The 26,302-nt window shown below is 29.5% G+C and overlaps 1 protein-coding gene across 1 annotated transcript; it reads left to right on the top strand.

Annotated features, from left to right (window-relative positions):
* Positions 1-22,279: 22,279 nt before the first annotated feature.
* Positions 22,280-24,438, top strand: LOC111277981 (protein NRT1/ PTR FAMILY 1.1-like). The gene is made up of 4 exons (XM_022864427.2): positions 22,280-22,385; positions 22,485-22,702; positions 22,810-23,366; positions 23,511-24,438. Exons 1-4 carry the CDS (start codon positions 22,280-22,282, stop codon positions 24,436-24,438), a joined length of 1,809 nt encoding a protein of 602 aa, XP_022720162.2.
* Positions 24,439-26,302: the final 1,864 nt, after the last annotated feature.

Raw genomic sequence — 26,302 nt, 5'->3', positions numbered from 1 at the left:
TATAAAGTCATGCATACTAGCACAAAGCCAATCATATGTGATATAATGAGTAGTTATACATACAATCTTTTTAGCTATTTTTTTGGTTGCTTTATCTGCAAATGATCTATCTTTTTGTTTGTGTTCTTATTTTCACACATCCCATCTAAAAACTTTAGTGCTAGAGTTAGATGATTCCTAATAAATTAACGCTACATAAGAATCAAAATCTATTAAACTAATGTTCATAAATATTCATTTATGAGTATAAAACAAGTGTGTGAATGCTTACAAGCTCATACTTGACATTTGTATAACCTTTTCTCGATGTCTAATAGTGATATACTTGTTTGGCCCGAATGTTCTTTTGTTGTTCTTTGATTTTTTTTAAAAAAAATTACGTAAATCACATATTAAGATATCGAATATATTACATAAAATCTTATAAATAATTTTTTATAATGGGTATGCATATTGAGAATTCTTTTAATAGTCGATCTCAAACAAAATTCATCCAATCTTGATAACTTATAACATCTGCATACGACGAAGGTGGAATAAGCAAGATATCACTATGATTAGCGAATGGTAAAATATATTTTGTTTTTCTTTTTTTTTTTTACTACAAGTGTGTCTTCTTCATGTTTAGTAGTAGAAGTATATTTTTCAGATTTTATAATACTTGTAATTTTGATCATAATTATACAAAATATAGCAAACTATATCTTTAAATTTCACACAATACATAATAAAATACAACCAATATCATATTATAGTTACTATACCAATACACGTAAAATATTCTCAAACTAATAATATTTTACAAGTACAAGTCATATTGTGATTCTCACCTTAAATAAGAGTTTCATGCAAAACAAATAATGAGTAAAAAAATGCACACAAATTCTATAATATCATTCAGTAAACCACAATATTTAAACCAAACTACAAAAAAATACCATACATGCAATGAAAGGAGATTAGATGACTAAGGTGATGGTAAAATGAATAAAAAATATATATATAGTAAAAAATGAAACAAATACCTATATGAAAGAATATAAATAATACAAAAAATAAATAAAATAAGGACATATCGATAAAAAAAGAGGTGCAATGGCATTGAGTTATTGAAGGTCGGCGGTAATAAGAGAGATGAAAAAACCAAAAGGCAAACTAAATGGGTTTAATAGTTTTGGTTTGGTTGCAATATAGCTTTTAATCGTTCTCTGTAATAGCAGTTTAGGATTCTAAAGTTTAAGATAGGAGAATGAATTTTAAAAATGATCACTATAAGCGTTTTACCAAAAAAAAATACCTTTAATTTTTTGTAAGGGAATATTCAAAGCATTTTCTATGCAAAAACACCTTGAATAATCCCAATGAAAAAATCACGGATTATTGAAGGCATTTTTTTTTATAGAAAACGCCTTGAATAATTCCTTCTAAAAAATTGGAGGGGATTATTAAAGGCGTTTTTGGCTAAAAAAGCTTTTAATAATTCAAAAATTATTCAAGGTATTTTTGACGAGAAATACCTTTAATAACTCCATTCAATATTTTGTTAGGAATTATTCAAGGTATTTTTTGAGCCAAAATACGTTCAATAATCTCCTCATAAAAATTGAAAGGGATTATTCAATGTCTTTTTTACCATAAATGCCTTGACTAACCCCAATGGATCATTCAAGATATTTTATCACAAAAACACCTTGAATGATCTCAAAAACTGAAAAAAAAATTTATTGAAGGCATTTTTGGTAGAAAATACCTCGAATAATCCCTTCTAAAAAATTAAAGGAGATTATTGAAAGCATTTTTGGTCATAAATGCCTTCAACAATCATATTTAATATTTTGTTAAGGATTATTTAAGGTATTTTTTGGGTAAAAACACCTTCAATAATCTTCTCATAAATGCCTGAAGGAGTTATTGAAGTTTATCACAAAAATGCATTGAATGATCCCAAAAAAATGGGAAAAGATTATTGAAGGCATTTATGGTAGAAAATACCTCAAATAATCCTCTTTAAAAAATTGAAGGGGATTATTCAAGGTATTTTTTTTTATCAAAAACGTCTTGAATAATCATTCATAAAAAATATAAGGAGATTATTCAAAGCATTTTTGGCTAGAAATGCCTTCAATAACCTTATTCAATTTTTTGTAAGGGATTATTCAAGATATTTTTTAGGCCAAAACACCTTGATTAATCCCCTCATAAAAAATGAAAGGGATTATTAAAGGCGTTTTTGGTAGAAAATGCCTTTAATAATCCCTTATAAAAAAATTTTGGGGATTATTCAAGGTGCCTTCAATAATCATTTCATAAAAATTGAAGAAGATTATTAAAGATATTTTTTGCCACAAATACTTTGAATAACCAGATGCCAAGATTCTCTAAAGATTATTCAAGGCGTTTTCTAGTAAAAAGGCCTTCAATAGTCCACTATCCTTACCTTATGCTCCCACCTCTTGCGAATCAAAACCTTTTACAAAAATCTAAACTTATTAAAACAAAAGTAGTGAAAATTTTGTTCCCACCATCCTTAACTTGCCTTTCAGTCATTACTTCACTTAAAGCTTATCTCGTCTTACTTTTCCTCTTATTTGATCTTTTTAACTTTATAGCTAAAATATTTGTTTAAATTTTCAAGCTTTAAAAATTTGTTTTCCTTGCAAAAATCCATCATTTTTACACAGTTTTTACAAGTTGCCCAGATTTTGTTCTTTTATAATTGTGAGTTATTTCAAATATTCCTTATTACCTTAAAACCCAAACCCAAATAATGCTACATTGGTAACCTTATTTCACATCTATAGCTTTCTTATTTTTGTTTTGAGCTATTGTCCTTCTATCCTCTACCTCTCTCTTGCTTATTCAACTGAAACTGATGTTGGTTGTGCTTCTCCAAAAATACATAAGTTTAATTATAAAGTTACATTTGAAATATTATTCTTAATGAAAATGTCACATTATGCTTACATAGTCAATTTTATTTAGTGCTTAAATTAAATGATATTATTTTATTTAAGTTTTTAAATTAAATCTAATTTTATTACTAGGGCAAAATCATCTTACATTCTATGGATAAGTTGTGGATAAATCTCATGTCAAGAGCCAATGAAGAATGCATAAAAGGAGTCACTAGTTTTTTAGACTTTGCTTTTGTAATATCATTTAAAGATGAAAAATTTTAGTGTCTTTATGTTAAATGTGTCAACACATTTAGAGTTTGTAGGAGAGATGCATTTGATCACATAATATGTGATAGTTTTCTCAAAGGATATTTCGATGGGTATTTCACAATGAGGTTTTGGATGCAAGTTTACCTACTGGAACAACTAGTGACAAAGAAAGAGGGCTACATCCTAACATTCATGATTTATTATATGATATGATGGCTGAAAGAGCTATGAATGTTGATATGGATAACATACAAGCTAGAGATACTAGTGGAGAGCAACACTATAGTCATAGAATTGATAGTGACAAGTTTTATAGTTTACTTAAAGATGCAGAGAAGAAACTATATCCAAATTGCAAAAATTTCACAAAGTTTTCCTTTGTAATATATTTGTTTCGCGTTAAGTGTTTTAATGGTTGGATAAGTAAATCTTTCAATACATTGTTAGAGGTTTTAAAACTTGCTCTGCCACAAGGTAATACATTGCTAGGGTCTTATCAAAAATTGAAAAAGATGATTTTTACCTTAAGTTTGGGATATGAAAAAAATCCATGCTTGTCCCAATGATTATATGTTGTTTTGGAATGATAAGGTAAATGAAGAAATATGTTCAAAATGTGGCACTTCTAAGAGAACTTAAATGATGCAAAAAGTGATCCCCAAGATATAATATCAAAAAAAAAAAAAAACTGCTAAGATTTTGTGTTGGTTTCCTATAATTTCAATACTACAAAGGTTATTTATGTTTTCAAAAACTACTCCCTTGATGACTTGGCATGAATATGAGCATACTAAGGATAGACGTGTAAGATATTCTGTAAATTCTCTAGCTTGAAAAGAATTAAATTCTCGATATCCTGAGTTTTCCTTTGACCCTCGTAATATTTGCTTAGGATTGACGTCTGATGGCTATAACTCTTTCAAAACTATGAGTGTGACATACAACACTTAGCCTATTATATTGATACCTTATAACTTACCTCTATGGATGTGCTGAAAATAGCTAAACTTTATTCTTTCCTTATTTATTCCTGGCCCAAAAAGACCCGAAAACAATATAGATATATACCTATAACCTTTGGTAGAAGAGTTGTAGAAACTTTAAGAAGTTGGTGTTTAGACTTGTGATGCCTCAAAAAATCAAAACTTTCAACTGCGTACAGCATTAATTTAGACCATTAACGACTTTCCTGTATATGCCAATTTGTTTAAGTAGAGTACTAGAGGAAAATATATATATCCTTGCTGTGGATTTGACATTGTATATAGGTGGTTGCAACATGGTAAAAAGTATTGTTACATATGTCATTATAGGTGGTTGCAACCTAGTCATAGGTTTCAGAATGATAAAAACTCATTTGATGGGACTCAAGAATTTAGAAGTGTTTCTTCACCACTATTTGAGAGTGAAGTGTTGAGACAGTTGAGACAACTGAATGGTAATAAAGGTGGGCCATGGAAGAAGAAAAATATTTTGTTCACATTACCTTATTGGGAACATCTTTTATTGCATCACAATCTTTATATGATGTATATAGAAAAAAATGTTTGTGATAACATTCTTGGTACATTGATTGGGCAAGAAGAGAAGTCAAAAGATAACTATAAAGCGTGATTTGACCTTGTAGAAATAAGTATAATGAGTGTTGTTCATCTAAAGACTTGTCCTGACACTAACACACCCAACACTTGCCTTAAGCTTCATATCAAATAAGCTTAATTGAAAAAAAATTCTTTTTTTCAAGATTTTCAAGGAAATGAAAACTCCAGATGAATATTCTTCAAATATCTGACGTTGTGTGTAACTTAAACAAAGAAAGCCAATAGGGCTTAAAAGTTATTATTGTCATATCTTAATGCAATAGTTTCTTCCTATAGCAATATAATGGTCTTTACCTGATAAAGTGTGTTTGGTTCTTATGGATTTGTGCACTTTTTTTAAAGAACTTTTTTTTAAAGTTTTTGAAAAACATAAGCTTGAATTACTTGAGTCTCGAGCTGCATCAATTTTATGTGAAATGGAAAATATTTTTTCTCCATCTTTTTTCATAATAATGGTACATTTAGTTATTCATTTGGCCAATAAAGCAAAAATTGCTGGTCTAGTCATTTATCATGAATGTATCCTATTGATATATATATCTTAAAGTATTATAGTTTTTTTTACTTAAATTTTAAATAGGATGTTTGCTAATGATCTTTTCTATTGAACTTTCATTTATATAGATTTCTTTTTACTCTTAAATCATATGTGCACAATAGAACTTATCTTGAAGGTTCAATTATAGAATGGTACTTAGGCCAATAAAGCAAAAATTGCTGGTCTAGTCATTTATCATGAATGTATCCTATTGATATATATATCTTAAAGTATTATAGTTTTTTTACTTAAATTTTAACTAGGATGTTTGCTAATGATCTTTTCTATTGAACTTTCATTTATATAGGTTTCTTTTTACTCTTAAATCATATGTGCACAATAGAACTTATCTTGAAGGTTCAATTGCAAAATGGTACTTAACAAATGAATGCATAATTTTTTGTTCAAGATACTTTGATTGGATGAAAAGTATTTTTAATCGACCTATCTAAAATGAAGAAAAGAATCCCTTTGTAAAAGAAGAAATATCCATTTTTTTTGCTATAGAAAGACCATTGGAAATATTAAAACGTAAAGGTTTTAATGTTAATAAACGTAAAAAGGTCTCACTAATTGTACTTGATGCTATAACTTTTGTTCAAGCACACTGATATGTGCTATTTAGTTCTGCTAAGGTTGTTTCTTTTATAAAGTAAGATCACTATCTACATGCATATTATACTTGATAATTTTTTTGTAGTATATTGTATAGTCTTCTAAGAATTTTTTTCATGTAGAAAATATGAGCAATTTATTAAAAGACGTAATCGATCTCCTCGATTTACGCCATATGTGATACAAAAGTTGTAAAATGAAACTTTTCATGATTGGTTTCGTGATTATGTAAGTCGCACATCATGGTTTGGAATATATAATTAAAGTTTTTACAATTAGATTATTATTTTAACCAAATGTAAAATTAGATAGGTTGCCAATTTGGATCAATAAGGAGATGCAAACATCACAGATCAACTTAGATGGCTTGCTCGTTGTCCAACTGATACTATTAGGAAATACACTAGTTATATCGTTAATGATTTTAGATTTCATACAAAGACACAAGAGAGATACTTGAAAACTTAAAATAGTGGGGTTGTTGTAACAACCAAAATGATAAGTTATGCAAGTACAAAAAATGCATAAGCTATTGAGGAGGAAGTTAACCATTATGAGGTTTTAAAAAACATCATTCAGTTAAATTATATTGGTAGAATAAAAGTTGTGTTATTTAAATATGATTGGATCAATATAAATAGAGGTTGCAAGAAAGATAAATTTGGTTTTCACTCTTGTGAATTTTTCACATCTAGCCCATAGTGGAACTAATTTGGTTCATGATCCTTTGATCTTGGCATCACAAGCTAAGAAAGTTTTTTATGTGAAGGGTGAAAAACATAATGGTTGAGTTCTTGTCAAGCATGCAAAACTTAGAGATATATTTGATATGGGTGATGAATCATCCTTATATAGAGAACAAGAGAATGGAGAAATCCATGTTGAATTTGATGACACACATGGTACTTTAAATTGGGTTAGAAGTGAAGTTGACGATGAAGGAATGGAGGTCACACCAGAGATGAAAAATGAGCATGTAGAAGAAGATGCCATAGATGAACATAATGAGGAGGACATTTTTTAATTCTATATAATAGTTTAAATTATTGTTAAGGTTTTGCAATGTAAAACATAGTTCACTAATATTTTGTTTTTATGTTACTAGCTTGAATTACTTAATTTTGTGTGATCATGTAATATATTAAATTGTACTTGGTGCTTTATATGGTTTGCCATTATTAAGTTCTCAATTATATTGTACTTAGTATATTTTGTATATTATTAAACTTGAGATGGCAAAGCATAGATGATTGAATATCACTAGGGCAAATCGTGCCTTTAGTTAACTGCAAACACAATCTGAAGAACAACATGTGTCTGTAAATCCAGAAGTTTCACAACATGAGCCTTTACAAGAATCTCAAAAACCAATTTCTCAAACTACAAATAATGAGGATCAAGATGAACAAGTTGAACATAATTCAGATATAAAAATATTATATTCTATTAGTACAATTCTTTATGTGTTATAATGTTGTACAATTACAATTTTTAATGAATTTAATTGCTTTCTTTACATGTAATTTTTCTATATAAGAAATGTTTAACATAAAAAAGAACTAGAGGTCTTAAATGTATGGCTGATATTTGGGATTTAGAAGAAGGGGAGCATGTTGTTATTAAGGTCAATGATAATGCTATACCTATTAGTGATAAATCTTGCTCTTTAACTCGATTCATTGGCAGCATGGTGAGAATGCCTAGCTTTGCACCAATTAATTATACAAATTGGCATGAAATGTCAGATGATAAAAAAGAAGAAATGTGTAAAATATTAGAGGTATTAATACAATAATGTTTTAGTTGCTACTTAATGCCATGACAATAATATTTTAGTTTTTAGTTAATAGTAGCAATTTATATAATATATATTAACATTTTTTTTCTAATTACCTCATTTAAATTGTAGTCAAGGTTTGAATTTCACAAATATGATTTTGATGAACTAGTTAACGAAGAAATATTTGAAAAAATTAAGTCTTGGGCACTAAGAAACATGGGTGCTAAGTGGAGGCAGTGGAAAACAAATTAAAGTCTAAAATTTATAATGAACATAAGACACCAGAGGAAATGGCTACAAAGATTGATGATTTTTGAGTAGATAAAGGTTAATTTTTATTTCTTGCTGCACATTGGTTGATTAACAAAATATACTATTTACTTTGTTTTAACATTATGATAATAATTAGAAAGTTATTATAATATATCTTTTCTTATTCATTTGTTTAAAGGAACAAAGCGAGACAAACAAAACAAACCGCTCAAAATTAGATAAGCCTAATTACACAGGAACAAAATCATTCTCGATGATTATTCAAACTTTTGTATATATATCAATTTTTTTTGTTGCACTCAGTTAAATGAATATGAAGTTTACTTTTTATATGTGTGATTTTATCATTACAATAATTAATGTTTTACCTTTGTAGAGATAAGAAGCTAATGAAATTCCACCATCACGTGCTAAGGTGTATATTCTTTCTCGTACACGTAAAGATGGAAGTGATGTGAATGACAAGGAAGCTAAAATTATGATATTTAATTTAGTTATTACTTGCTTTTACTTATGTTTAGTTTCTTTATACTAAAATAATTGTTTACAATTTTAGGAATTCATGAAACAAGGTTTGAGTGAAACTAGTTCTCAGAATTCTAAAAAAGGTTCATGGAAATATGATATTTATTCAAAAGTTAAAGGACCGGACAGAAAAGGGCATGTTCATTGCATGGGTATATTATCTACTTCATCTAAACAATATGGTTTTTCATCTTCTAAATTAGTTTAGCATAAGGAAGAGGTACAAGAGTTGAAGGCTAAAATTAAAAACTTGAAAGAAACTTTAAATACTATCTTATCGGTACTTAAAAGATAATTTTCTAGTGAGAATATGAATATCTTGAATACTGTTACTCACATGGTAAATAGAGAGGTATATATATCATCTATTTTAGTTTATATATATATATATAAATTATCATATTGCTTATGAATCTTAAACCTTATTAAAATTTCTTTTGAATTAATGTTAGGTTCTTGATGCTATTAGTGCTCTAAAAATCACATGTGAAAATTATCATTCTTCAAATTCAAGTTATCAACCTAATGAAAATGAAAATGGTAAACTTGTCATCACATGATATATATGTGAAAATGATTTGCTTAATACTTGTTTCTTAGATAGAATGCCAAAATCAATTTTGAATCTTGGTTTTGAATCATGTAATTGTGTTTTTGAAATATTTTCCATCATCTTTGCCATAATCATTAAATTACACTATGATTTAAAGCCTGCTCTTTTTCCTTAGGGAAGGCTTTTTTGTTTTTTTTTCTTTGAAAAGGCTTCTTTATGATGTAAGCATGCTCTATAGTTGTAGACTTGAATGTTATAGTGAAAATATTTGTTTAATGATAGTTATGTTGACTAAACTAATCTTAGGTTGGTTTCATTAAGTAATTATTTGAAATTAAACTAAAAGAATGAGGAGATTACACGTGCAAATTAGGTTATTTCTTGTTCATCCATGCATTACATTAATGAATAAGATATTTATAAAATTATTTTTGCTGGTATATAAATAGATGATTATCTTTTGTATATATGAATGAATAAGATGTTTATAAAATTATTTCTACTGGTATATAAATGGATGATTATCTTTTTACCTTATGTATATATAAAATAATTTATAAGAATTCTAATTAGATTTTTTATGCTATATAGATGCTTCTTTGCAGAAATTTATTATGGGTTATTTATTTTCTGAAGTTGTTTATTTACTCAGAGCATTATGTTTGTAGGAGAATTTGATTTTGTTTTAGATGCTAGGCACTTTGATGAAATAAGACTGTTGTATTTTGTGATGCTTGATTGATATATTGAATACTGTTAGTGTGCTAGGTTCATTTAGCTTGTTAGTTATATAATGTAGCTGCACTTGTTGATTTTTTCAAGACTTGTGATATTTTGAATGAATTAAAATATTTTGGTTTTGGAAAAGGCTTGTAATAGGTGCATGTATGTTTTTTCTTATCGAGGTGGTTTTGCAATTATTTGTTTGTTTACAGATTTTTTAAGATTACATTATTCAGAGTTCTATTGAAGTTTTAAGGTGATCAAAAAGTCTTTAGGTGTCGGGTGATGCAAACTTATGATTATTTTTTTCAGGGTGAGGTGGTATAACTCTTTATCTATGTTTGTTTTATCAATGATTGTTTTATTAGACTTGGTACAATGACTTTAGTTTTTGACTTATACTAAGTTTATAGATTATAAATAATTTACTTATAGTTTTAATGTTATTAAATATCTTTTACTTTATTGTGTTTTTTTTTTTGTTTATATAAAAACATATCATATTATGATTATAAATAAATTAATATTAATAATTGAAAATCTAAACTTATGATTGTGTTTTTCAGGGTGAGGTGGTGTAACTATTTATCTATGTTTGTTTTATTAGACTTGGTACAATGATTTTAGTTTTTGACTTATACTAAGTTTATAGATTATAAATAATTTACTTATAGTTTTAATGTTATTAAATATCTTACTTTATTGTGTTTTTTTTTTGTTTATATGAAAACATATCATATTATGATTATAAATAAATTAATATTAATAATTAAAAATATAATTTTTAAAATATTTACCAATGTTTTAACATTTATACTGACACACTTGATCATTAAAATATTTCAAGTGATACTAACAGTTATCAAAATATCATAAAAATTAAAACATATAAATCTATACTGACAATCTCTAACCGTCGATATATGTAAAAGAATTAAAGCATACAATTTTATACTGACAGTCTCTAACTGTTGGTATAGGTAAAGAAATTAAAAAATATAAGTTTATACTGACAGATGCTAAGCGTTGGTACAGATAAAAAAATTACAAGTCTATACTAACAAGCATTAACTGTTGGTAGAAGTCAAAAAAATTAAAACATATAAGTCTCTACTGATTGGCACTAGTCATCGATATAAGTGAGAAAATTAAAACATACAAATATATACTAACAGTCTTTAAGTGTCAATATAAGTAAAAAAAAAATATAAGTTTATACTGACGAGTATTAACCTTTGATATAGGAAATAAAAATTAAAACATACAAGTCTATATTGACTGATGTTAACCATCGATAAAAGGTATAATAGTGAAACATACAATAGATGCTATAGCAACAGATGTACATTTACTGATGGTCTTGAACCTTAAGTATATCTCTGTAATCTATCGCAATCATGGATCTCTTATTATGAATTATATTTCATCGTCTTTGATAGCCATCATGTTAAATAAGGGTGTTTTGGAGAAATTTAACCTTCTAAGAGCCTAAAGCAAGGAAATCCTTTATCCTCTTATTTGTTCATTATGTGCATGGAGTTTTTAAGCTTGAAGATCATAGAAGGTGTATAAGATAAAAAAATGGCTCCTTACTAAAGCTTTGTAATGGTCATACTTTATCATATGTTATTTTCGCTGATGATATCATTTTTTTAGGTAAAACTGATAAAGAAACTGTCGAGACAATGAAAGAAGTCTTATTTGACTTTTGCAATGAATCTAGGTAGAGGATAAATCTTGAAAAGTTTAGGCTGTACTCTCTCAACACCAGTCAAGAAACTCAAGTGGAGTTAGCGAACTGTTTGCAAATCTGAGATATAAAAGACTTTGCCAAATATCTAGGATTCCTATTCCACAAAGAAAGAGCTTGTAAAGATGATTATGTGTTTATCAAGGATTCAAATAGTGATGAAGTAGTGGTGTAACGGCTACTATTTCACAATAACGCCACCATCCACCACCACTATTAACAAAAAAGAAGACAAGAATTTAAATCATGATAGTAGTGGTAGATAACAGTTGAAAAAAATGGCAAATTGATGAATAGTAGTAATATCAACCCACTACCAACCGCTAATCTATTTTTGGTTTAAACATTCTATGTAAAAAGCAAAAAAAAAAAAAAAGGTTAAAATCTTCAAATAGAAAATAACCCTAGGCCAATAGAGACTTTAACCCACAAATTAATCTCCACAAAACAACAACCACAAGCAATTTATCACTTGCTATGATTTTTTGTTGAATAAAGTTAGACCTTAGATCATTGAAAACTAGCCGAAGTCACTTTGTATGCGAGATTGAGACTTTTGAGAGACAAGAGTGATGAAAGACAAATAGAGGGACTGCATGTGAGAATTGGGATTATGGGTTTGGAGGAATTTTGAAATCAGGATTTGAGATTTGGTGTGTATGGGAATTAGGATAAAAGGTTGCTGCATAAGGGGAAAATGTGAAGGAAATCGAGAATGAGTTAGGGATTGGTGGAAAGTTAAGGGAAACAATAAGAGAATAGTGATCAGTGAAGATGTAAGGTAAAAGATTGGTGGATTTAGCTTTTTTTTTTTTAATTTAGAGTAAATCTTTTGTTTAGAGAATTTTTTATTATTTTTTGGTTAATAGGGATTTTTTTTAAAGGAAAATTTATTAATTTATGATTTCGTATTTAAATTTTAGTAATGGTTTATTTTTTGTTGTTAATATTTTTAGTATTAGATTAGTTGTTATTTTTTGTGTAATTAAATAATAATTGACAATGATGTTTATTATAGAATAAATTAAAATTAATTTATGATAAAAATATTAAATTAATTAATATGCTAAAAAATAAATTACTTAATAAATTTAACATTTTACAATTTATTAAAATTATATTTTTTTTTAAGTTTGTAATATTATTATATATGAATACTTGATATTTAACATGTTCTATTTTATTAATATATATTTAGTTTGTTTAAAATTAATATTAAATATGAATTTTTCTTAAGTAAAGTTTTGTCATTAAACCAAATATAAATACTTTGTATAATCTCAACAAAATTATGAATAAATTTTTTTAAGTAAATAAAAGACAATAAACTACTTTAAAAATCATAAAATAAGAATTTTTATAATTATAATTATAATTATTATATTTTGTATTAAGTTGTATAAATTTTAAAAAAATTCACAACCACAGTGATTACAATGACCGTGATGATCTTTGTTATGTCTGTAATTGCGATAAATATTGCACGACCGAAAACGTGATCACGACTGTAATTTAAATCTTAGTGTTTATCATAAACAAGATTAGATCAAAGTTGGTAGGTTGAAAGGCTCGTTTGTTATCCCTACTGGCAGGATCATCTTGATTAAATCTGTTAAGGAAAGCATTCCAATGTATTACATGCAGTGTAGAGCATTGCTTACGAGTATTTGTTGTGAATTGGACAAAGTGAGCACAAACTTCTTGTGGGGTGAAACGAAAAATAGAAGAAAATACATCCTAATTGGAGTGAAGTTACTGTTAGTAAATTTAAGAAAAGCAAAAATAGTAAGAAATAAGAAAATATGGCTTTGAGGCATGAGTAACACTATCTTAAAGGCAATTATGCCTATAGGATACAACAAAGCCTTAAAACTCTCTAAATCAAAATTAGTGAAATTAGTCAGGCAAAAAGATCTATTTATAATAAATGAACAGTCATCAATCAAACCAATTCAAAAAGTCATGACATTTTGTATAGTCATATTTTATTATTTAAATAAACTTTATTTAAACAATCATGTTTTTCACTATTCAAACATATTTATTCAGAATCAATAATATTCTGAAATAAATAAATAATAATAATAATAAAGATTTAAAAATTAAATCTATTTGCCAAACAAGCTCAAGTGCTCATCTTTGACTTTTAAAATTGTCTAACCCACTGGGAAAACTCCTAGCAAGCCCAAATAACTTGGCCCACTCCAACACTTAACTCAATTACTTAAATAATACAAGTAATTTCTTTTAAACTATATATAAGTGATCTTTCTACTCAATGTGGGATATATCACATTCTAAACTACTAACAATCCCCTACTAGTTTGGAATGTTGGTGCTTAATCTTTAACCTTTCACACAAATAAATATTATGAATACAAGAAGTTATTTTTCGATTTAAACCTTCAATTAGTGTATATACCTTAGAATTCTAACAAAGTTGATGGTGTCTGCAGATTAAACCTCAACTCCTAATGTTAAAATTAAAGATATAACACACATAATATTTATTTAATATTCTGTCAGAGGTTTATAATCGCTTTAGCACTATTATGGCCATGTGCTTATCCTTATTCATAAACATTTACAAGAAAGTTTCCAATTTTCTTGTTGAAGTGGCACCACTTCTATGTTTATATAGGTGGAGTTTCTTATTTATGTCTCCATTGCTATAGACATTTAATTATAAACTCCATTAAGAGTTCAATCTCATCTTCCATTCATGTAATGGCTTACACTAGTATTCTAAATATTTAGAATGGGTTGACTAGTGTTTACAGACACATAACAATAACTTGTTGTTACCTATTAAACTTTGCAATTAGAAGTTACTAATTCAAAGTTAGGTTCCCATTATTGGTGTCTAAAAGGAATTTTAAGCCCATTCCACTTGTGGTGTTTCTTACCAAATTTTTAGGTAGCACCTTGGTAAGATAATCTGGTAATTACCCTATTATTTGTCAATTCTCTGATATAGTCATGTCTTAGACTAATATGTCTAGATTTTTCATTATAAATTTCACTATAAGCTCTAGACATAGTAGCTTCACTATCACAATACAAGGAAATGGCTGTCATTGGTTGTGGCCACAACTCTATATCCATTAATAATTTTCTTAGCCATTCAACTTCCTTACCTGTTACAGCTAAAGCTATAAATTTAGATTCCATAGTTGAATGTGAAATGTAAGTTTGTTTCTTGGATGCCCAACTAATTGCACCACCTCCAATGGTAAACATCCATCCTGAAGTGGATTTATTATCACTTATACTAGTGATCTAACTTGTATTTGAATATCCTTTCAAAACAGCTGGATCTCCATAATAAAATAAGCCAAAATCTTTAGTTCTTTTAAGAGAACCTAGAACTCTTTCTATGGCTTTCCAATGACTTATACTAGGCTTACTTATATATCTCGATAACTTGTAAATAGCAAAAGCTATATTTGGCCTAGTACAATGCATAGCATACATAATACTTCCAATAGCACTAGCATATTCAAGTTGTGCAATTATATAACCTTGATTTTTTGCTAATTTTATACTTGTATCATATGGAGTATTGGTTTCTTTTATATTGAGATAGTTAAACTTATTAAGCAATTTCTCAATATAATAACTTTGATTAAGAACGAAACCTTTATTCTATCTTTTAACTTTAATTCCTAAAATGGTATCAATTTCATTTAAATCTTTCATTTTGAAATTAAAAATTAGATACCTTTTGGTTTCATTTATGACAATCATATTAGTACTAAAAATTAGCATATCATCCACATAGAGACATATTATAACTTCATATTCTTTAGTAAATTTTGAGTAAATGCACTTATATGCTCCATTATGTTTAAAACCATTGGCTACTATGATTAAATCAAACTTTTTATGCCATTATTTAGGAGCTTGCTTTAGCCCATAAAGTAACTTAATTAATTTACAAACTTTATTCTCATTACCTAGAAGAATAAAACCTTTTGGTTGTTCCATGTATACTTCTTCCTTTAAGTCACCATTTAAAAAGGCTGTCTTAACATCCATTTGATGCACATGTAATTTATAAATGGAAGCCAAAGCTATAAGAACTCTAATGGTGTTATTCTAGCTATTAGAACATATGTATCAAAATAATCTATGCCTTCATTTTGTTTAAAACCTTTTGCAACTAATCTTACTTTAAAGGTTTGCACAAAACCATCTGTATTATATTTCTTTCCAAACACCTATTTACATCCTATAGGTTTAGAACCTGGAGGTAAATCTACCAGGACCTATGTATTATTAGACATGATTGAGTCCATTTCATCATTCATAGCTTCTTTTCAAAAAGCAAAATCTCTTAAAGTCATAGCTTCATTAAATGTTTTAGGGTCTTCATCTACATTTAGTAGAATTGGTGTTTTTTTAAGCACTTTGGTTCTATTTTTTTCTACTAGGAATACTATAGAATCTGGAGAAATAAAATCAAAAGGCAAAAGATTCTATTTTCTAACTCTTTTGCTCATTCTAATTTCAATAGAATCATTACTTTTTTTTTTTTTTTCATTCGTAGAAATCATTTCAATTTGTTTCTCCATATCAATTTTGGTATCACATATAAACTTATTTTCAAAAAATACTACATGAATAGATTCAACAATAACATTAGTATTTAAATCAAGAAGTCTATATGCTTTTGAATTTTGTGCATAACCAACAAAAATACTTTAATACCTTTAGATCCTAATTTTGATTTATGAGGATGAGGTATTTTATAAAAGGCAATGCACCCCTACACTTTAAAATAATCCAAATTTAGTTTTCTACCATGATTCCAAAGTTTATATGGTGTCTTTAAGAATTTCTTTGAAAGAATTCTATTATGTATGTGGCATGCTGTTAAAAGTGCCTCTTCCCAAAGATTCAGAGGCAATTTAGCATTTAACAATATACTATTTAAGATATCAATCGAGGTTATATTTTTTCTTTCGGCTAAACCATTTTGTTCGGGTGCATAAGGGGCTGTGTTTTGATGAATAATTCTATTATCTTCACAAAAAAAAAAAAAGAAAATGAATCTGAAAAATATTCGCCACCCCTATCTGTTTGAAGAATTTTGATTTTTTTCTCCTTTTGATTTTCAACAACTGATTTGTATTCTTTGAATTTATCAAAGGCTTCATCTTTTGTTCTCATTATATATACAAAAGTATAACGAGAATTATCATCTATAAATGTTATAAAATACCTTTTTTCTCCCCTTGTTAATAAACCATTTAACTCACAAATATCAGAATGTATAAGTTCTAATAATTTTATATTTCTTTTAGCTTTAGGAAAAGGTTTCTTAGTCATTTTTGCTTTGACACAGATTTCACATTTAATGTCATGATTTTTTTGGTATGTTATATAACCATGCTTAGTCATATGATTCGTGTAATGATAATTTAAATGTCCTAATCTAGCATGCCATAAAGAAAAAGAATGCTCAACAATATAAGTAGAAACATCATTTATTTCATCAATGCTTAGTTTAAACATACCATCATTGGAATATCCTTTTCCAATGAATACACCATTTTTGGAGACTATAACTTTATCAGACTCTAGTACAATCTTAAAGCCTTTCTTACATAATAGATTTATAGATACAAGATTCTTTCTAATCTCAAGAACATGAAAAACATTAATTAAAGTTAGTTTCTGCCCTGAAGTGAATTTCAATTCAACCGTTTCTTTTCCAATCACTTTGGCAAGAACATGATTTCTTATAAGGATGTTTCTGGTCTTTTGTATTCTTCATCAGTCTTGAACTACTTTTTGTTGAACTACTTTTTGTTGTTGTAAACATGAATTGTTGCACCAAAATCTAACCACCAATCAGATGACTTATTTGTAGTAGCCATATGAACTTTTGTGATCATTCCAATTTGCATGTCAATTACCATTGCAACAAATTCATTAATTTCTTGCTCAACCAGATTTGCCTTGCTTTTAGAACTATAACTAATCTTGATTCCAAAATTTTTAAATCTGCAATCTTTAATCAAATGTCCTTTCTTTCCACAATGGAAACACATTTTATTCTTGTTAAATTTGGATTTCTTAAATCCATTCTTCTTGACTTTAAAATTGTTTTGAAATTTACTAGAAGACTTGTGAGTTTTTTCAAAATTTTATCCACTCACATAATTCACGTTAGAACCTCCAAGGAAGACTGCATCTCTTGCATGGTTTTTGCTTCAATTTGTATGTGAGTTGAAATTCTTCAATAATGAAAGTATCTATTGAATGCAAAACTTTCTTCTTATATCCATTCCAAGAAGGAGAAAGTTTTGACAAAATAGCTTCAACTTGAAGTGAATCAGGAACTTTAATTTCTAGCTCACTTAATTTAGAAACTAGAATTTGCAACTTGTGCACTTGGTCCATGATTGGTTTATCATCAGTTATTGAAAATTCAAAGTATTTCCAAACCAAAAACTTATCCGTACCTTTCTTTTCATTCATGTATTTGTGTTCAAGAGCAATCCATATCTCTTTTGGTGTTTTCATATTTTTGTATAGGTCATATAGACGGTCAGATAATGAATTCAAAATATAACCTCGATAGACTAGTTCATCTTTTTTACATTTGCTTCTTATTGCCTTAATAGCATCAGAATCTTCAGGAGTTGGTTTTGGAATTGGTTTCAAATTTAGATCAAGTACATAAAACATCTTTAACGCTGTCAATAGAAAACCATTTTATCCTTTCACCTAGTGTAGTTTAATCCATTAAAAGGATCAAGTTTGATTACATCATGATTTTGAAAATGAATCCTCATGCTTGATTTCAAATCCATAACAATAATAGGGACAATAATAGATGTAGTATCTATAATTGCCTTTAAATTGTTAGTAAATTTAAGAAAAGCAAAATAGTAAGAAAGAAGAAAATATGGCTTTGAGGCGTGAATAATACTATCTTAAAGGCAATTATGCCTATAAGATACAACAAAGCCTTAAAACTCTCTAAATTAGAATTAGTGAAATTGGTCAGGCAGAAAGATTTATTTATAACAAATGAACAGTCATCAATCAAGCTAATTTAAAAAGTCTTGACATTTTGTACAGTCATGTTTTATTGTTTAAATAAACTTTATTTAAACAATCATGTTTTTCACTGTTCAAATATATTTATTCAGAATTAGTAATATTTCAAAATAAATAAATAAATAATAATAATAATAATAAAGATTTAAAAATTAAATCTATTTGCTAAACAAGCCTAAGTGCTCATCTTTAACTTTTAAAATTGTCTAACCCACTAAGAAAACTCCTAGCAAGCCCAAATGACTTGGCCAACTCCAACACTTAACTCAATTACTTAAATAATACAAGTAATTTCTTTTAAACCATATATAAGTGATCTTTCTACTCAATGTGGAATACACCACATTCTAAACTACCAATAGTTACCACCAGTAAAAGTGATGAAGGTCTTGGCTTGAGGGAGGCTAGATTCTTGAATCAAGCTCAACTGGCAAAATTGGTTTGGCATTTTATGCATTAAGAGGAAGCCTTATGGATTCAGACTTTGAAAGCTAAATATCTTCAAATGACCAGTGACAGAGGAAAACCTTCTAAGGTCTTGATTACATGGAAAGCCATGAAGTGGGTTAGGCCTATTGTTGAAAGAGGTTTAGACTGGACTATCAAGGATTGTGCGACCACCAACATTTGGTTTGACAATTAGTTGGGTGGTGACAATTTGCAAGCCATTATGCAAGGACCTCTCAATCTTGGAAAGAATGAAATCAATGTAAAACAATGTTTAGAGGCTCTTCATAATCACTGTGATCTTCCCCTAACCTTTCAATTCCCTCATAACATCCTTGATATTATGAGAGCTATGCCAACCCAACTTATGGGCCAAGGGAGGGACTCTCTAGTCTCTCCCTATTAGACTGCCTCTCTTAAGGGTATTTTCTTAGTTCGTTAGCAACAATCTTGCCAAAGGAAAGGTGCAATAGACAACCAAAGGTCAATGGGAATGGATTTGGCAAATTAAAGCCTTGCCCAGGCTCAAGTTTTTCATATGAGAATGCATGCATGGCATTCTCCCTACTTAAGCAAATCTTGTTAAAATAGGCATCAGTGTGCCTAATGTATGCGTCCTTTACATGCAGAAGGTTGAAGACATGTAACACTTTTTTTGTAACGTCATTGGGTTAAAAACGTTTAGAGGTCCCTGGAAATTGTGTCTAGTTTTTCTCTCCAGGTGGTTGAGGACTACAAGCTATGGATAAGGAAGAAAATCTCAATTAACCTTCGATCTTTTTGTGGCATTCCTTGGAGCCTTCTATTTATCCATATTATTTGGAAGATATGGATTGAAAGAAATAAGATAATTTTCAATCGTGGGATGGCTAATACTAACATTGTGAAGAAGGCCACCATGAAAGCAGCAAAATTTTATGCCATGAATCTGGGGGGGATTCGGCTCCATCAACATTCCTTTATGTCTGTTAAATGGTCTCCTCCGATCCAAGGGGGTTTCAAGCTTAATACTGATGGCTCTTCCATCAGCAATCTTGGTAAAGGTGGAGCTGGTACACTTGACAAGGATGGAAGATGGATCATTGGCTCCTCTAGGTTTAAAGGGTCTCGAACTAACACATTTACAGAGCTTTGGGCCATAAGAGATGGTTTTGTACTTGCTAAAAACCTTAATATATTGAGAAGTGATCCAAAATTTAGTACACATTTGGGTTCAATGTCATAGTTCTTAAGATATAGTTAGTAGTAGTTATTATAAGTGGATGGGTGATTCTTAATATGCAACCGTTTTCTCCACTTTGCTCATTATCTATTAACTATTTTATTTTTATGCTTCACATTCTCTAATTAGTTGAGTTTTCTACTTGTGCTAGTTTTCTCATTATCTGTTAACTGTTTTATTTTTATGCTTCACATTCTCTGATTAGTTGAGTTTTCTATTCGTGTTGGTTATCTTATAAGCCTATTAAAAGATTGGTTGAATTTAATAAAAATAAAGGTGATTTAATTTCAGAAAACCTTCTTTCCAGTTGTTGAAAAATTTGTCACAATGAGAGTACACTAAAGAGCCTATATATATATATGAGACAGTACTTGAGCCCAAAAGCTTAAACTATTAAATTTTTTAGTCCTCCATATATATATAAGATATCTCATTACTGTTTTATTTTTATGCTTCACATTCTCTAATTAGTTAAGTTTTCTATTCGTGTTGGTTATCTTATAAGCCTATTAAAAGATTGGTTGAATTTAATAAAAATAAAGGTGATTTAATTTCAAAAAACCTTATTTTCAGTTGTTGAAAAATTTGTCACATTTAAAGCCCATGAGAGTACACCAGAGAGTCTATAAATATATATTAGACAGTACTTGAGTCAAAAAGCTTAAACTATTAAATTTTTTAATCCTCCATGTATATATAAGATATCTCATTCAAAATTTTTAGTGATGTGCACATGTAAACCTTATCCAAACATAACCTTTAATCTCTAATTGCAGGTCTTTGCTGCGCGAGTTTGAGAATCAGAAAATTGTTTATGTTTTCCGAAAGGGAAACAGATGTGCTGATGCGTTTGCCCGCTTTGGTGGTAGGAACTTTTGTAATAGTTGTAATAGCTCTGAGGTTTCCTTTATGTTATATTTGGAACCTGCTGCTTTTTTTAGAGACTTGCTCGCTGAAGATACGAATGGACATGTTTTTGTATCAGGCTATTTTATAGTTAATCTATCCTCCTTTTTCGTTCTCCTAGCTCACTTATTATTTTTATTTTGTTCCAATGTATGATAATCTCTTCCGCCGAAAATGATCCCAGTTGGCCACATTATTGCTCCTCATAACAGATTTAACACCACTCCTAATTGTCCCGAGCTTGTTCTTCGAAGTCTACTGCGGTTTTTCTCTTCACCGTCTCCCTCCCACACGTTGCTTTGCATACAGTATATCTCCTCCGCCTACTCGATGAAACACCCTCCACCGCTCTACGTTAGAATACTACATCAATATACGACAAATTGACATGTTTGATGTTTCAATGACAATTCCAAAGGATATGCTACTCTTTGATCTTCATGCATGCAAATGTGACAAAAAATAGTGAATGATTCCTACTTTTCTTTTGTTTGTCTTCAACGAAGAAGTTACTTTGTTTCTCAAATTTTAGTTTGCGGAATACTAATGAACTTTGCCGGCGATCCACACCTCGAAGTACTGTTCGGTTTCTTTTCTGTTTGCATACAATGCCAAACATTAATTTAATATATTTTAAAGAATTAAAAAATTATTAATCAAAATTCACAAAAAAAGAAAAATTACTGAGTACTATTTACATTTACTTCAAAATTGGTCTTTTTCTGGTTTTGCTTAGCGGCAAAATCTTTAAAATTAAGCAAAAAAATAAGTACGAATTTTCTCCCGTCACACATAAAGGCTCAGCTTTCATCACATATAAATTTCTGAACAAATATTTATGAATGAATACAATAAAATCCGAATAATTGAATTTAAAGTGAATATATAATATAATATTGGTTAGTGAAAGATATGGGTTAAAGATGGCAGACAGAGCAGGTTGATTCCGATTCCGAGTAAGAGAAGACAAGAGAAGGGTTTATTCCAACCCAAAAAGCTTGGCATAGAAAACAATGCGTATATTTGCTGCGATCCCTCAGTCGGCCTATAAGACGTTTTCTCCACTTAACTCTTTGAATCTACAGCCGCATGCAGGGAGAATAGATCGATGGAGAAACCTTGTGATCAAATGGAAAGTGGTGATGAGGAGCAGAAGCAGCAGCATCATGTCACAAGCAAAAAGGGTGGTCTTAAGACCATGCCTTTTGTCATATGTAAGCTTAAATACATTATACATTCGATTTCTTACTTTTGAAGTTTTATAGATAGATATAATATTAGTAGAATATAATTAAATTGTTTTGTTTGTACAGCAAATGAGACATTTGAGAAAGTTGCAAGCATTGGCCTTCTGGCAAATATGATTTTGTACTTGAAAAATGAATATCACATGTCTAATGCCACCGGAGCTAACGTGCTATTCCTATGGTCTGCAATTTCCAATTTCATGCCAATCCTTGGGGCCTTTCTCTCTGATTCTTTCCTTGGCCGCTTTCGTGTCATTGCACTCGGAACATTCATCAGCCTTCTTGTAACTATATAATTTTCTTAATTAAATTACTTGGTTAATCTGTAAGTTATTTTTTTACCGATCGATCCATCAATATTCTAATTATGTGCGATCGATTATTCTGGCAGGGAATGAGCTTATTATGGTTAACTGCAGTCCTTCCACAAGTAAGGCCTCCCGATTGCAACAGTCAGATTGTACAAAGTTGTGCCTCCCCAAAACCAGCTCAGCTGGCGCTTCTCTTCTCCTGTTTTGCTCTTATGTCCATTGGAGCCGGTGGGATTAGGCCATGTTCCATGGCCTTCGGTGCTGACCAGTTCGACAATCCTAGCAACCCCAAAAACGATAGGATCTTGCAAAGCTTCTTCAACTGGTATTATGCTTCAGTTGGAATATCAATCATGATTTCGATCACTGTTATTGTCTACATTCAAGATAAAGCCGGGTGGGCTGTAGGCTTTGGAGTTCCCGCAGGGCTCATGCTGATCTCGACAGTCATGTTCTTATTGGGATCACCACTTTACATCAAAATGAAGCCAAACAAGAGTTTGTTTAAAAGCTTTGCCCAAGTCATAGCGGCAGCTTGGAAAAACAGACACTTGGCTTTGTCACCAATGGACTCTAATGGAGGAATACGGTACTATCACAAAGGTTCCAAGCTTATTGCACCAACAGAAAAACTAAGGTAATTCATATTACATCAAAATGAAAAAACTCATAGGAAGAATATTTATATTCTTAATTAGTTTATCTGAATTCCGAATACTACTTCTATACTAGAACAACCAATTATGTGCCAGAGATTTGATTTTAACAAATTTCTTGTCAGGTTTCTTAACAAAGCTTGTGTGATTAGAAACCCCGAGAAGGACTTAGACTTGGATGGTTGGGCTATAGATCCATGGAATCTCTGCACGGTAAGAAAAGTTGAAGAGCTGAAAGCATTGATCAAAGTTCTCCCCATTTGGTCTACTGGGATCATGATTGCCGTAACCATAAGCCAACACTCATTTCCAGTGCTCCAAGCGACTGTCATGGACAGGCACTTGTTTGCAGCACGAGGCTTAGAAATTCCGGCAGGTTCCTTTGGCGTGTTCGCAATGATTACTTTGACAATATGGGTATCAATCTATGATCGAATTATAGTTCCCTTGCTATCCAAATTCACTAAACGATCAAGAGGACTTACCCTGAAAGAACGAATGGGCCTGGGGTTGGCAATCTCGTGTGTGGCAACAGCAGTTGCAGCTACAGTGGAGAGCAAGCGGCGAGCTGCAGCGATCAGACAAGGATTGGCTGATCATCCCTATTCAAAGGTGCACATGTCTGCAAGGTGGTTAGTGCCACAATACTGCCTTATTGGATTAGCCGAGGGTCTCAATGCAATCGGACAAATAGAGTTCTACTATTCTCAGTTCCCTAAGAGCATGGCTAGCATTGGAGTGGCTCTTTTTTCCCTTGGAATGGGTGTGGGAAACTTGGTTGGGAGTCTTATAGTTGAAATTTTAAATAGGGAGACCAAAAAACATGGAAAAGTGAGTTGGGTGTCAAACAACCTTAATAAGGGTCATTATGACTATTACTATTGGCTTCTTACAATTCTGAGTGTGATCAATGTCGTCTACTACTTGGTCTGTAGTTGGGCTTTTGGATCTTCTGATGAGAACAAAATAATGTGGAATGAAGGGGAAGGCATAGAGGAGGAAGAACTGCATGACCAGCATGCCAAGGGATCCCCCATTGTTTTTGCCCTTTGAATGCTATACTTTTACCGACAATTTGTGCCAAATAAAATATTTTCCCACTTAGCCACCATTTCTTTCTTTCTTTTTTTCTTTTCATGTTTATATATAATGCACTATCAGTACATAGATTTTATATATTGTTAGTGAATTTGATGATATCACCTCATTAATAAGGTTAATTCATTAATGAGTAATTTTTTTTAAAAAAAAATTTATATTTATTTTAAAAGTTAATATTTATTGTATCATCTTATTCACTGATAATATATCAAATATGAACTCTTTTTCTTTTTAACTATATTTGGTGGCTTGGCCATTTGAAATAGATTATCTATATATCAAACACAAGCGCTTTATTAGTGTATGAATGCTAAGATGAAATCGTCCCTTCTATTAAGTTTTGCATTTTAGTGACTATTATTTATTTAAATAGAAAATATGTCATGAATTTTACATAAAAAGAAATGGACTAGGTCTAAAATAAATATCAAAACTTTACTGAAATAAATTCTATTTCATCCCAATTTTAGATTTTATTGAAACTACTTGTAGGTCCAATTAGGTCTTTTCTATCCTTTTCATCTATTGAGCATGTGACATAACTTGTTCATTATTATTCATATAAATTTAGATATGCATGATAATTCACTTAAATTAAAGGTGTAAATCAACATGTAATTTCCTTAAGGTTTGCATCATGATCTTATACTAAGTTTTATCTTTATGTTCAATTATGGAGGATTGGTTGTTTACTTATAATTTTAAGTATGATGTAGAAAGTATGATAACGGTTTTACTCAAACATCCCTAATGCCATAAAGACACCTAATAATTTAACTTGTCATTTTGCATACATAAATATCTTTTTTTTTTTCATGTTTTATTTTGATTATTTAATTTTCATATATTTTAGGGTAAACTTCACATATATCCTCTATTATATTTGCGTTTTCCACGTTCACTCATTGGAGAAATTTTTTTTCCCACCTATAATCCTATAGTTGACAACCATTACCAGAAAGGCTTGTGGTGTTAATAATTAGCAAGTTTTGTGTATGCTCAAGTTAAATAACTTGAAATTTCAATTATACCTTTATTTTTAACTATTCATCAATTTTTAATTTTTGTTTTCACGTTCCTTTCTTTATCTTGTACTAACCTATTCAATCCTTCAATTTTTTTCATTTTTTCTAACTATAGCCATTCACTCAATCCTTTAATCCTTCAGTCTTTTATCAGCCCACCCAATCCTTCAATTGCAATTTTAAAGCCAAACAAAATCAGAGCTACAAATTATTTTTTTTTTCTTTTTAAGTCACCATCTTGCTGACTTAAAGCTAAGGTTCTTTTAATTTGGGACATTGAGAATTTGGGTTTTAAATATGGGTTTCTTGATATTTGTGATGAAATTAGGGTTTTACTTTTTGGTTTTGATGATTTTTTTATGAAGAAAAGGCTTTTGGATTTAGGCTTTATTAGTTTTTAGGATAAAAATTACGATTTTTTTTTATAATTTAGGTTTGTTTAGTTTGTGATTTTTAGATTTGTAGGAATTGATGTTTACCCAATTCATTATCCATCATGCCTTGATAGTTTTGTAGGAATATTGACATGTAGTCATTTGAACTTTTGATTTCCATTTGATTGTTTTTGCTAGACCTTAAGATTTGAAGTGTTGATGTGTGATGCTTTATTTTTTAAAATCTAAAAAGTTGAATACATTTTTTGCTAATGCTTTATGATGTTTATGATACAGTTGTCTTAATGAAGATTTTAATGATATGCTAAAATAAAAGATAATTCAATACTTACTCATTTCATTTTCCTTTGTTTAGGCAATATTTGTAAGATTGCTAACATTAAGTCATATTATACA

This window comes from Durio zibethinus, chromosome 7 (assembly GCF_047325235.1).
Source record: "Durio zibethinus cultivar Kanyao isolate XHJ-2024 chromosome 7, ASM4732523v1, whole genome shotgun sequence".
Lineage (NCBI taxonomy): Eukaryota > Viridiplantae > Streptophyta > Magnoliopsida > Malvales > Malvaceae > Durio > Durio zibethinus.
The sequence above is the reverse complement of the archived record's forward strand: the minus strand, read 5'-3'. Positions and strand labels throughout refer to the sequence as shown.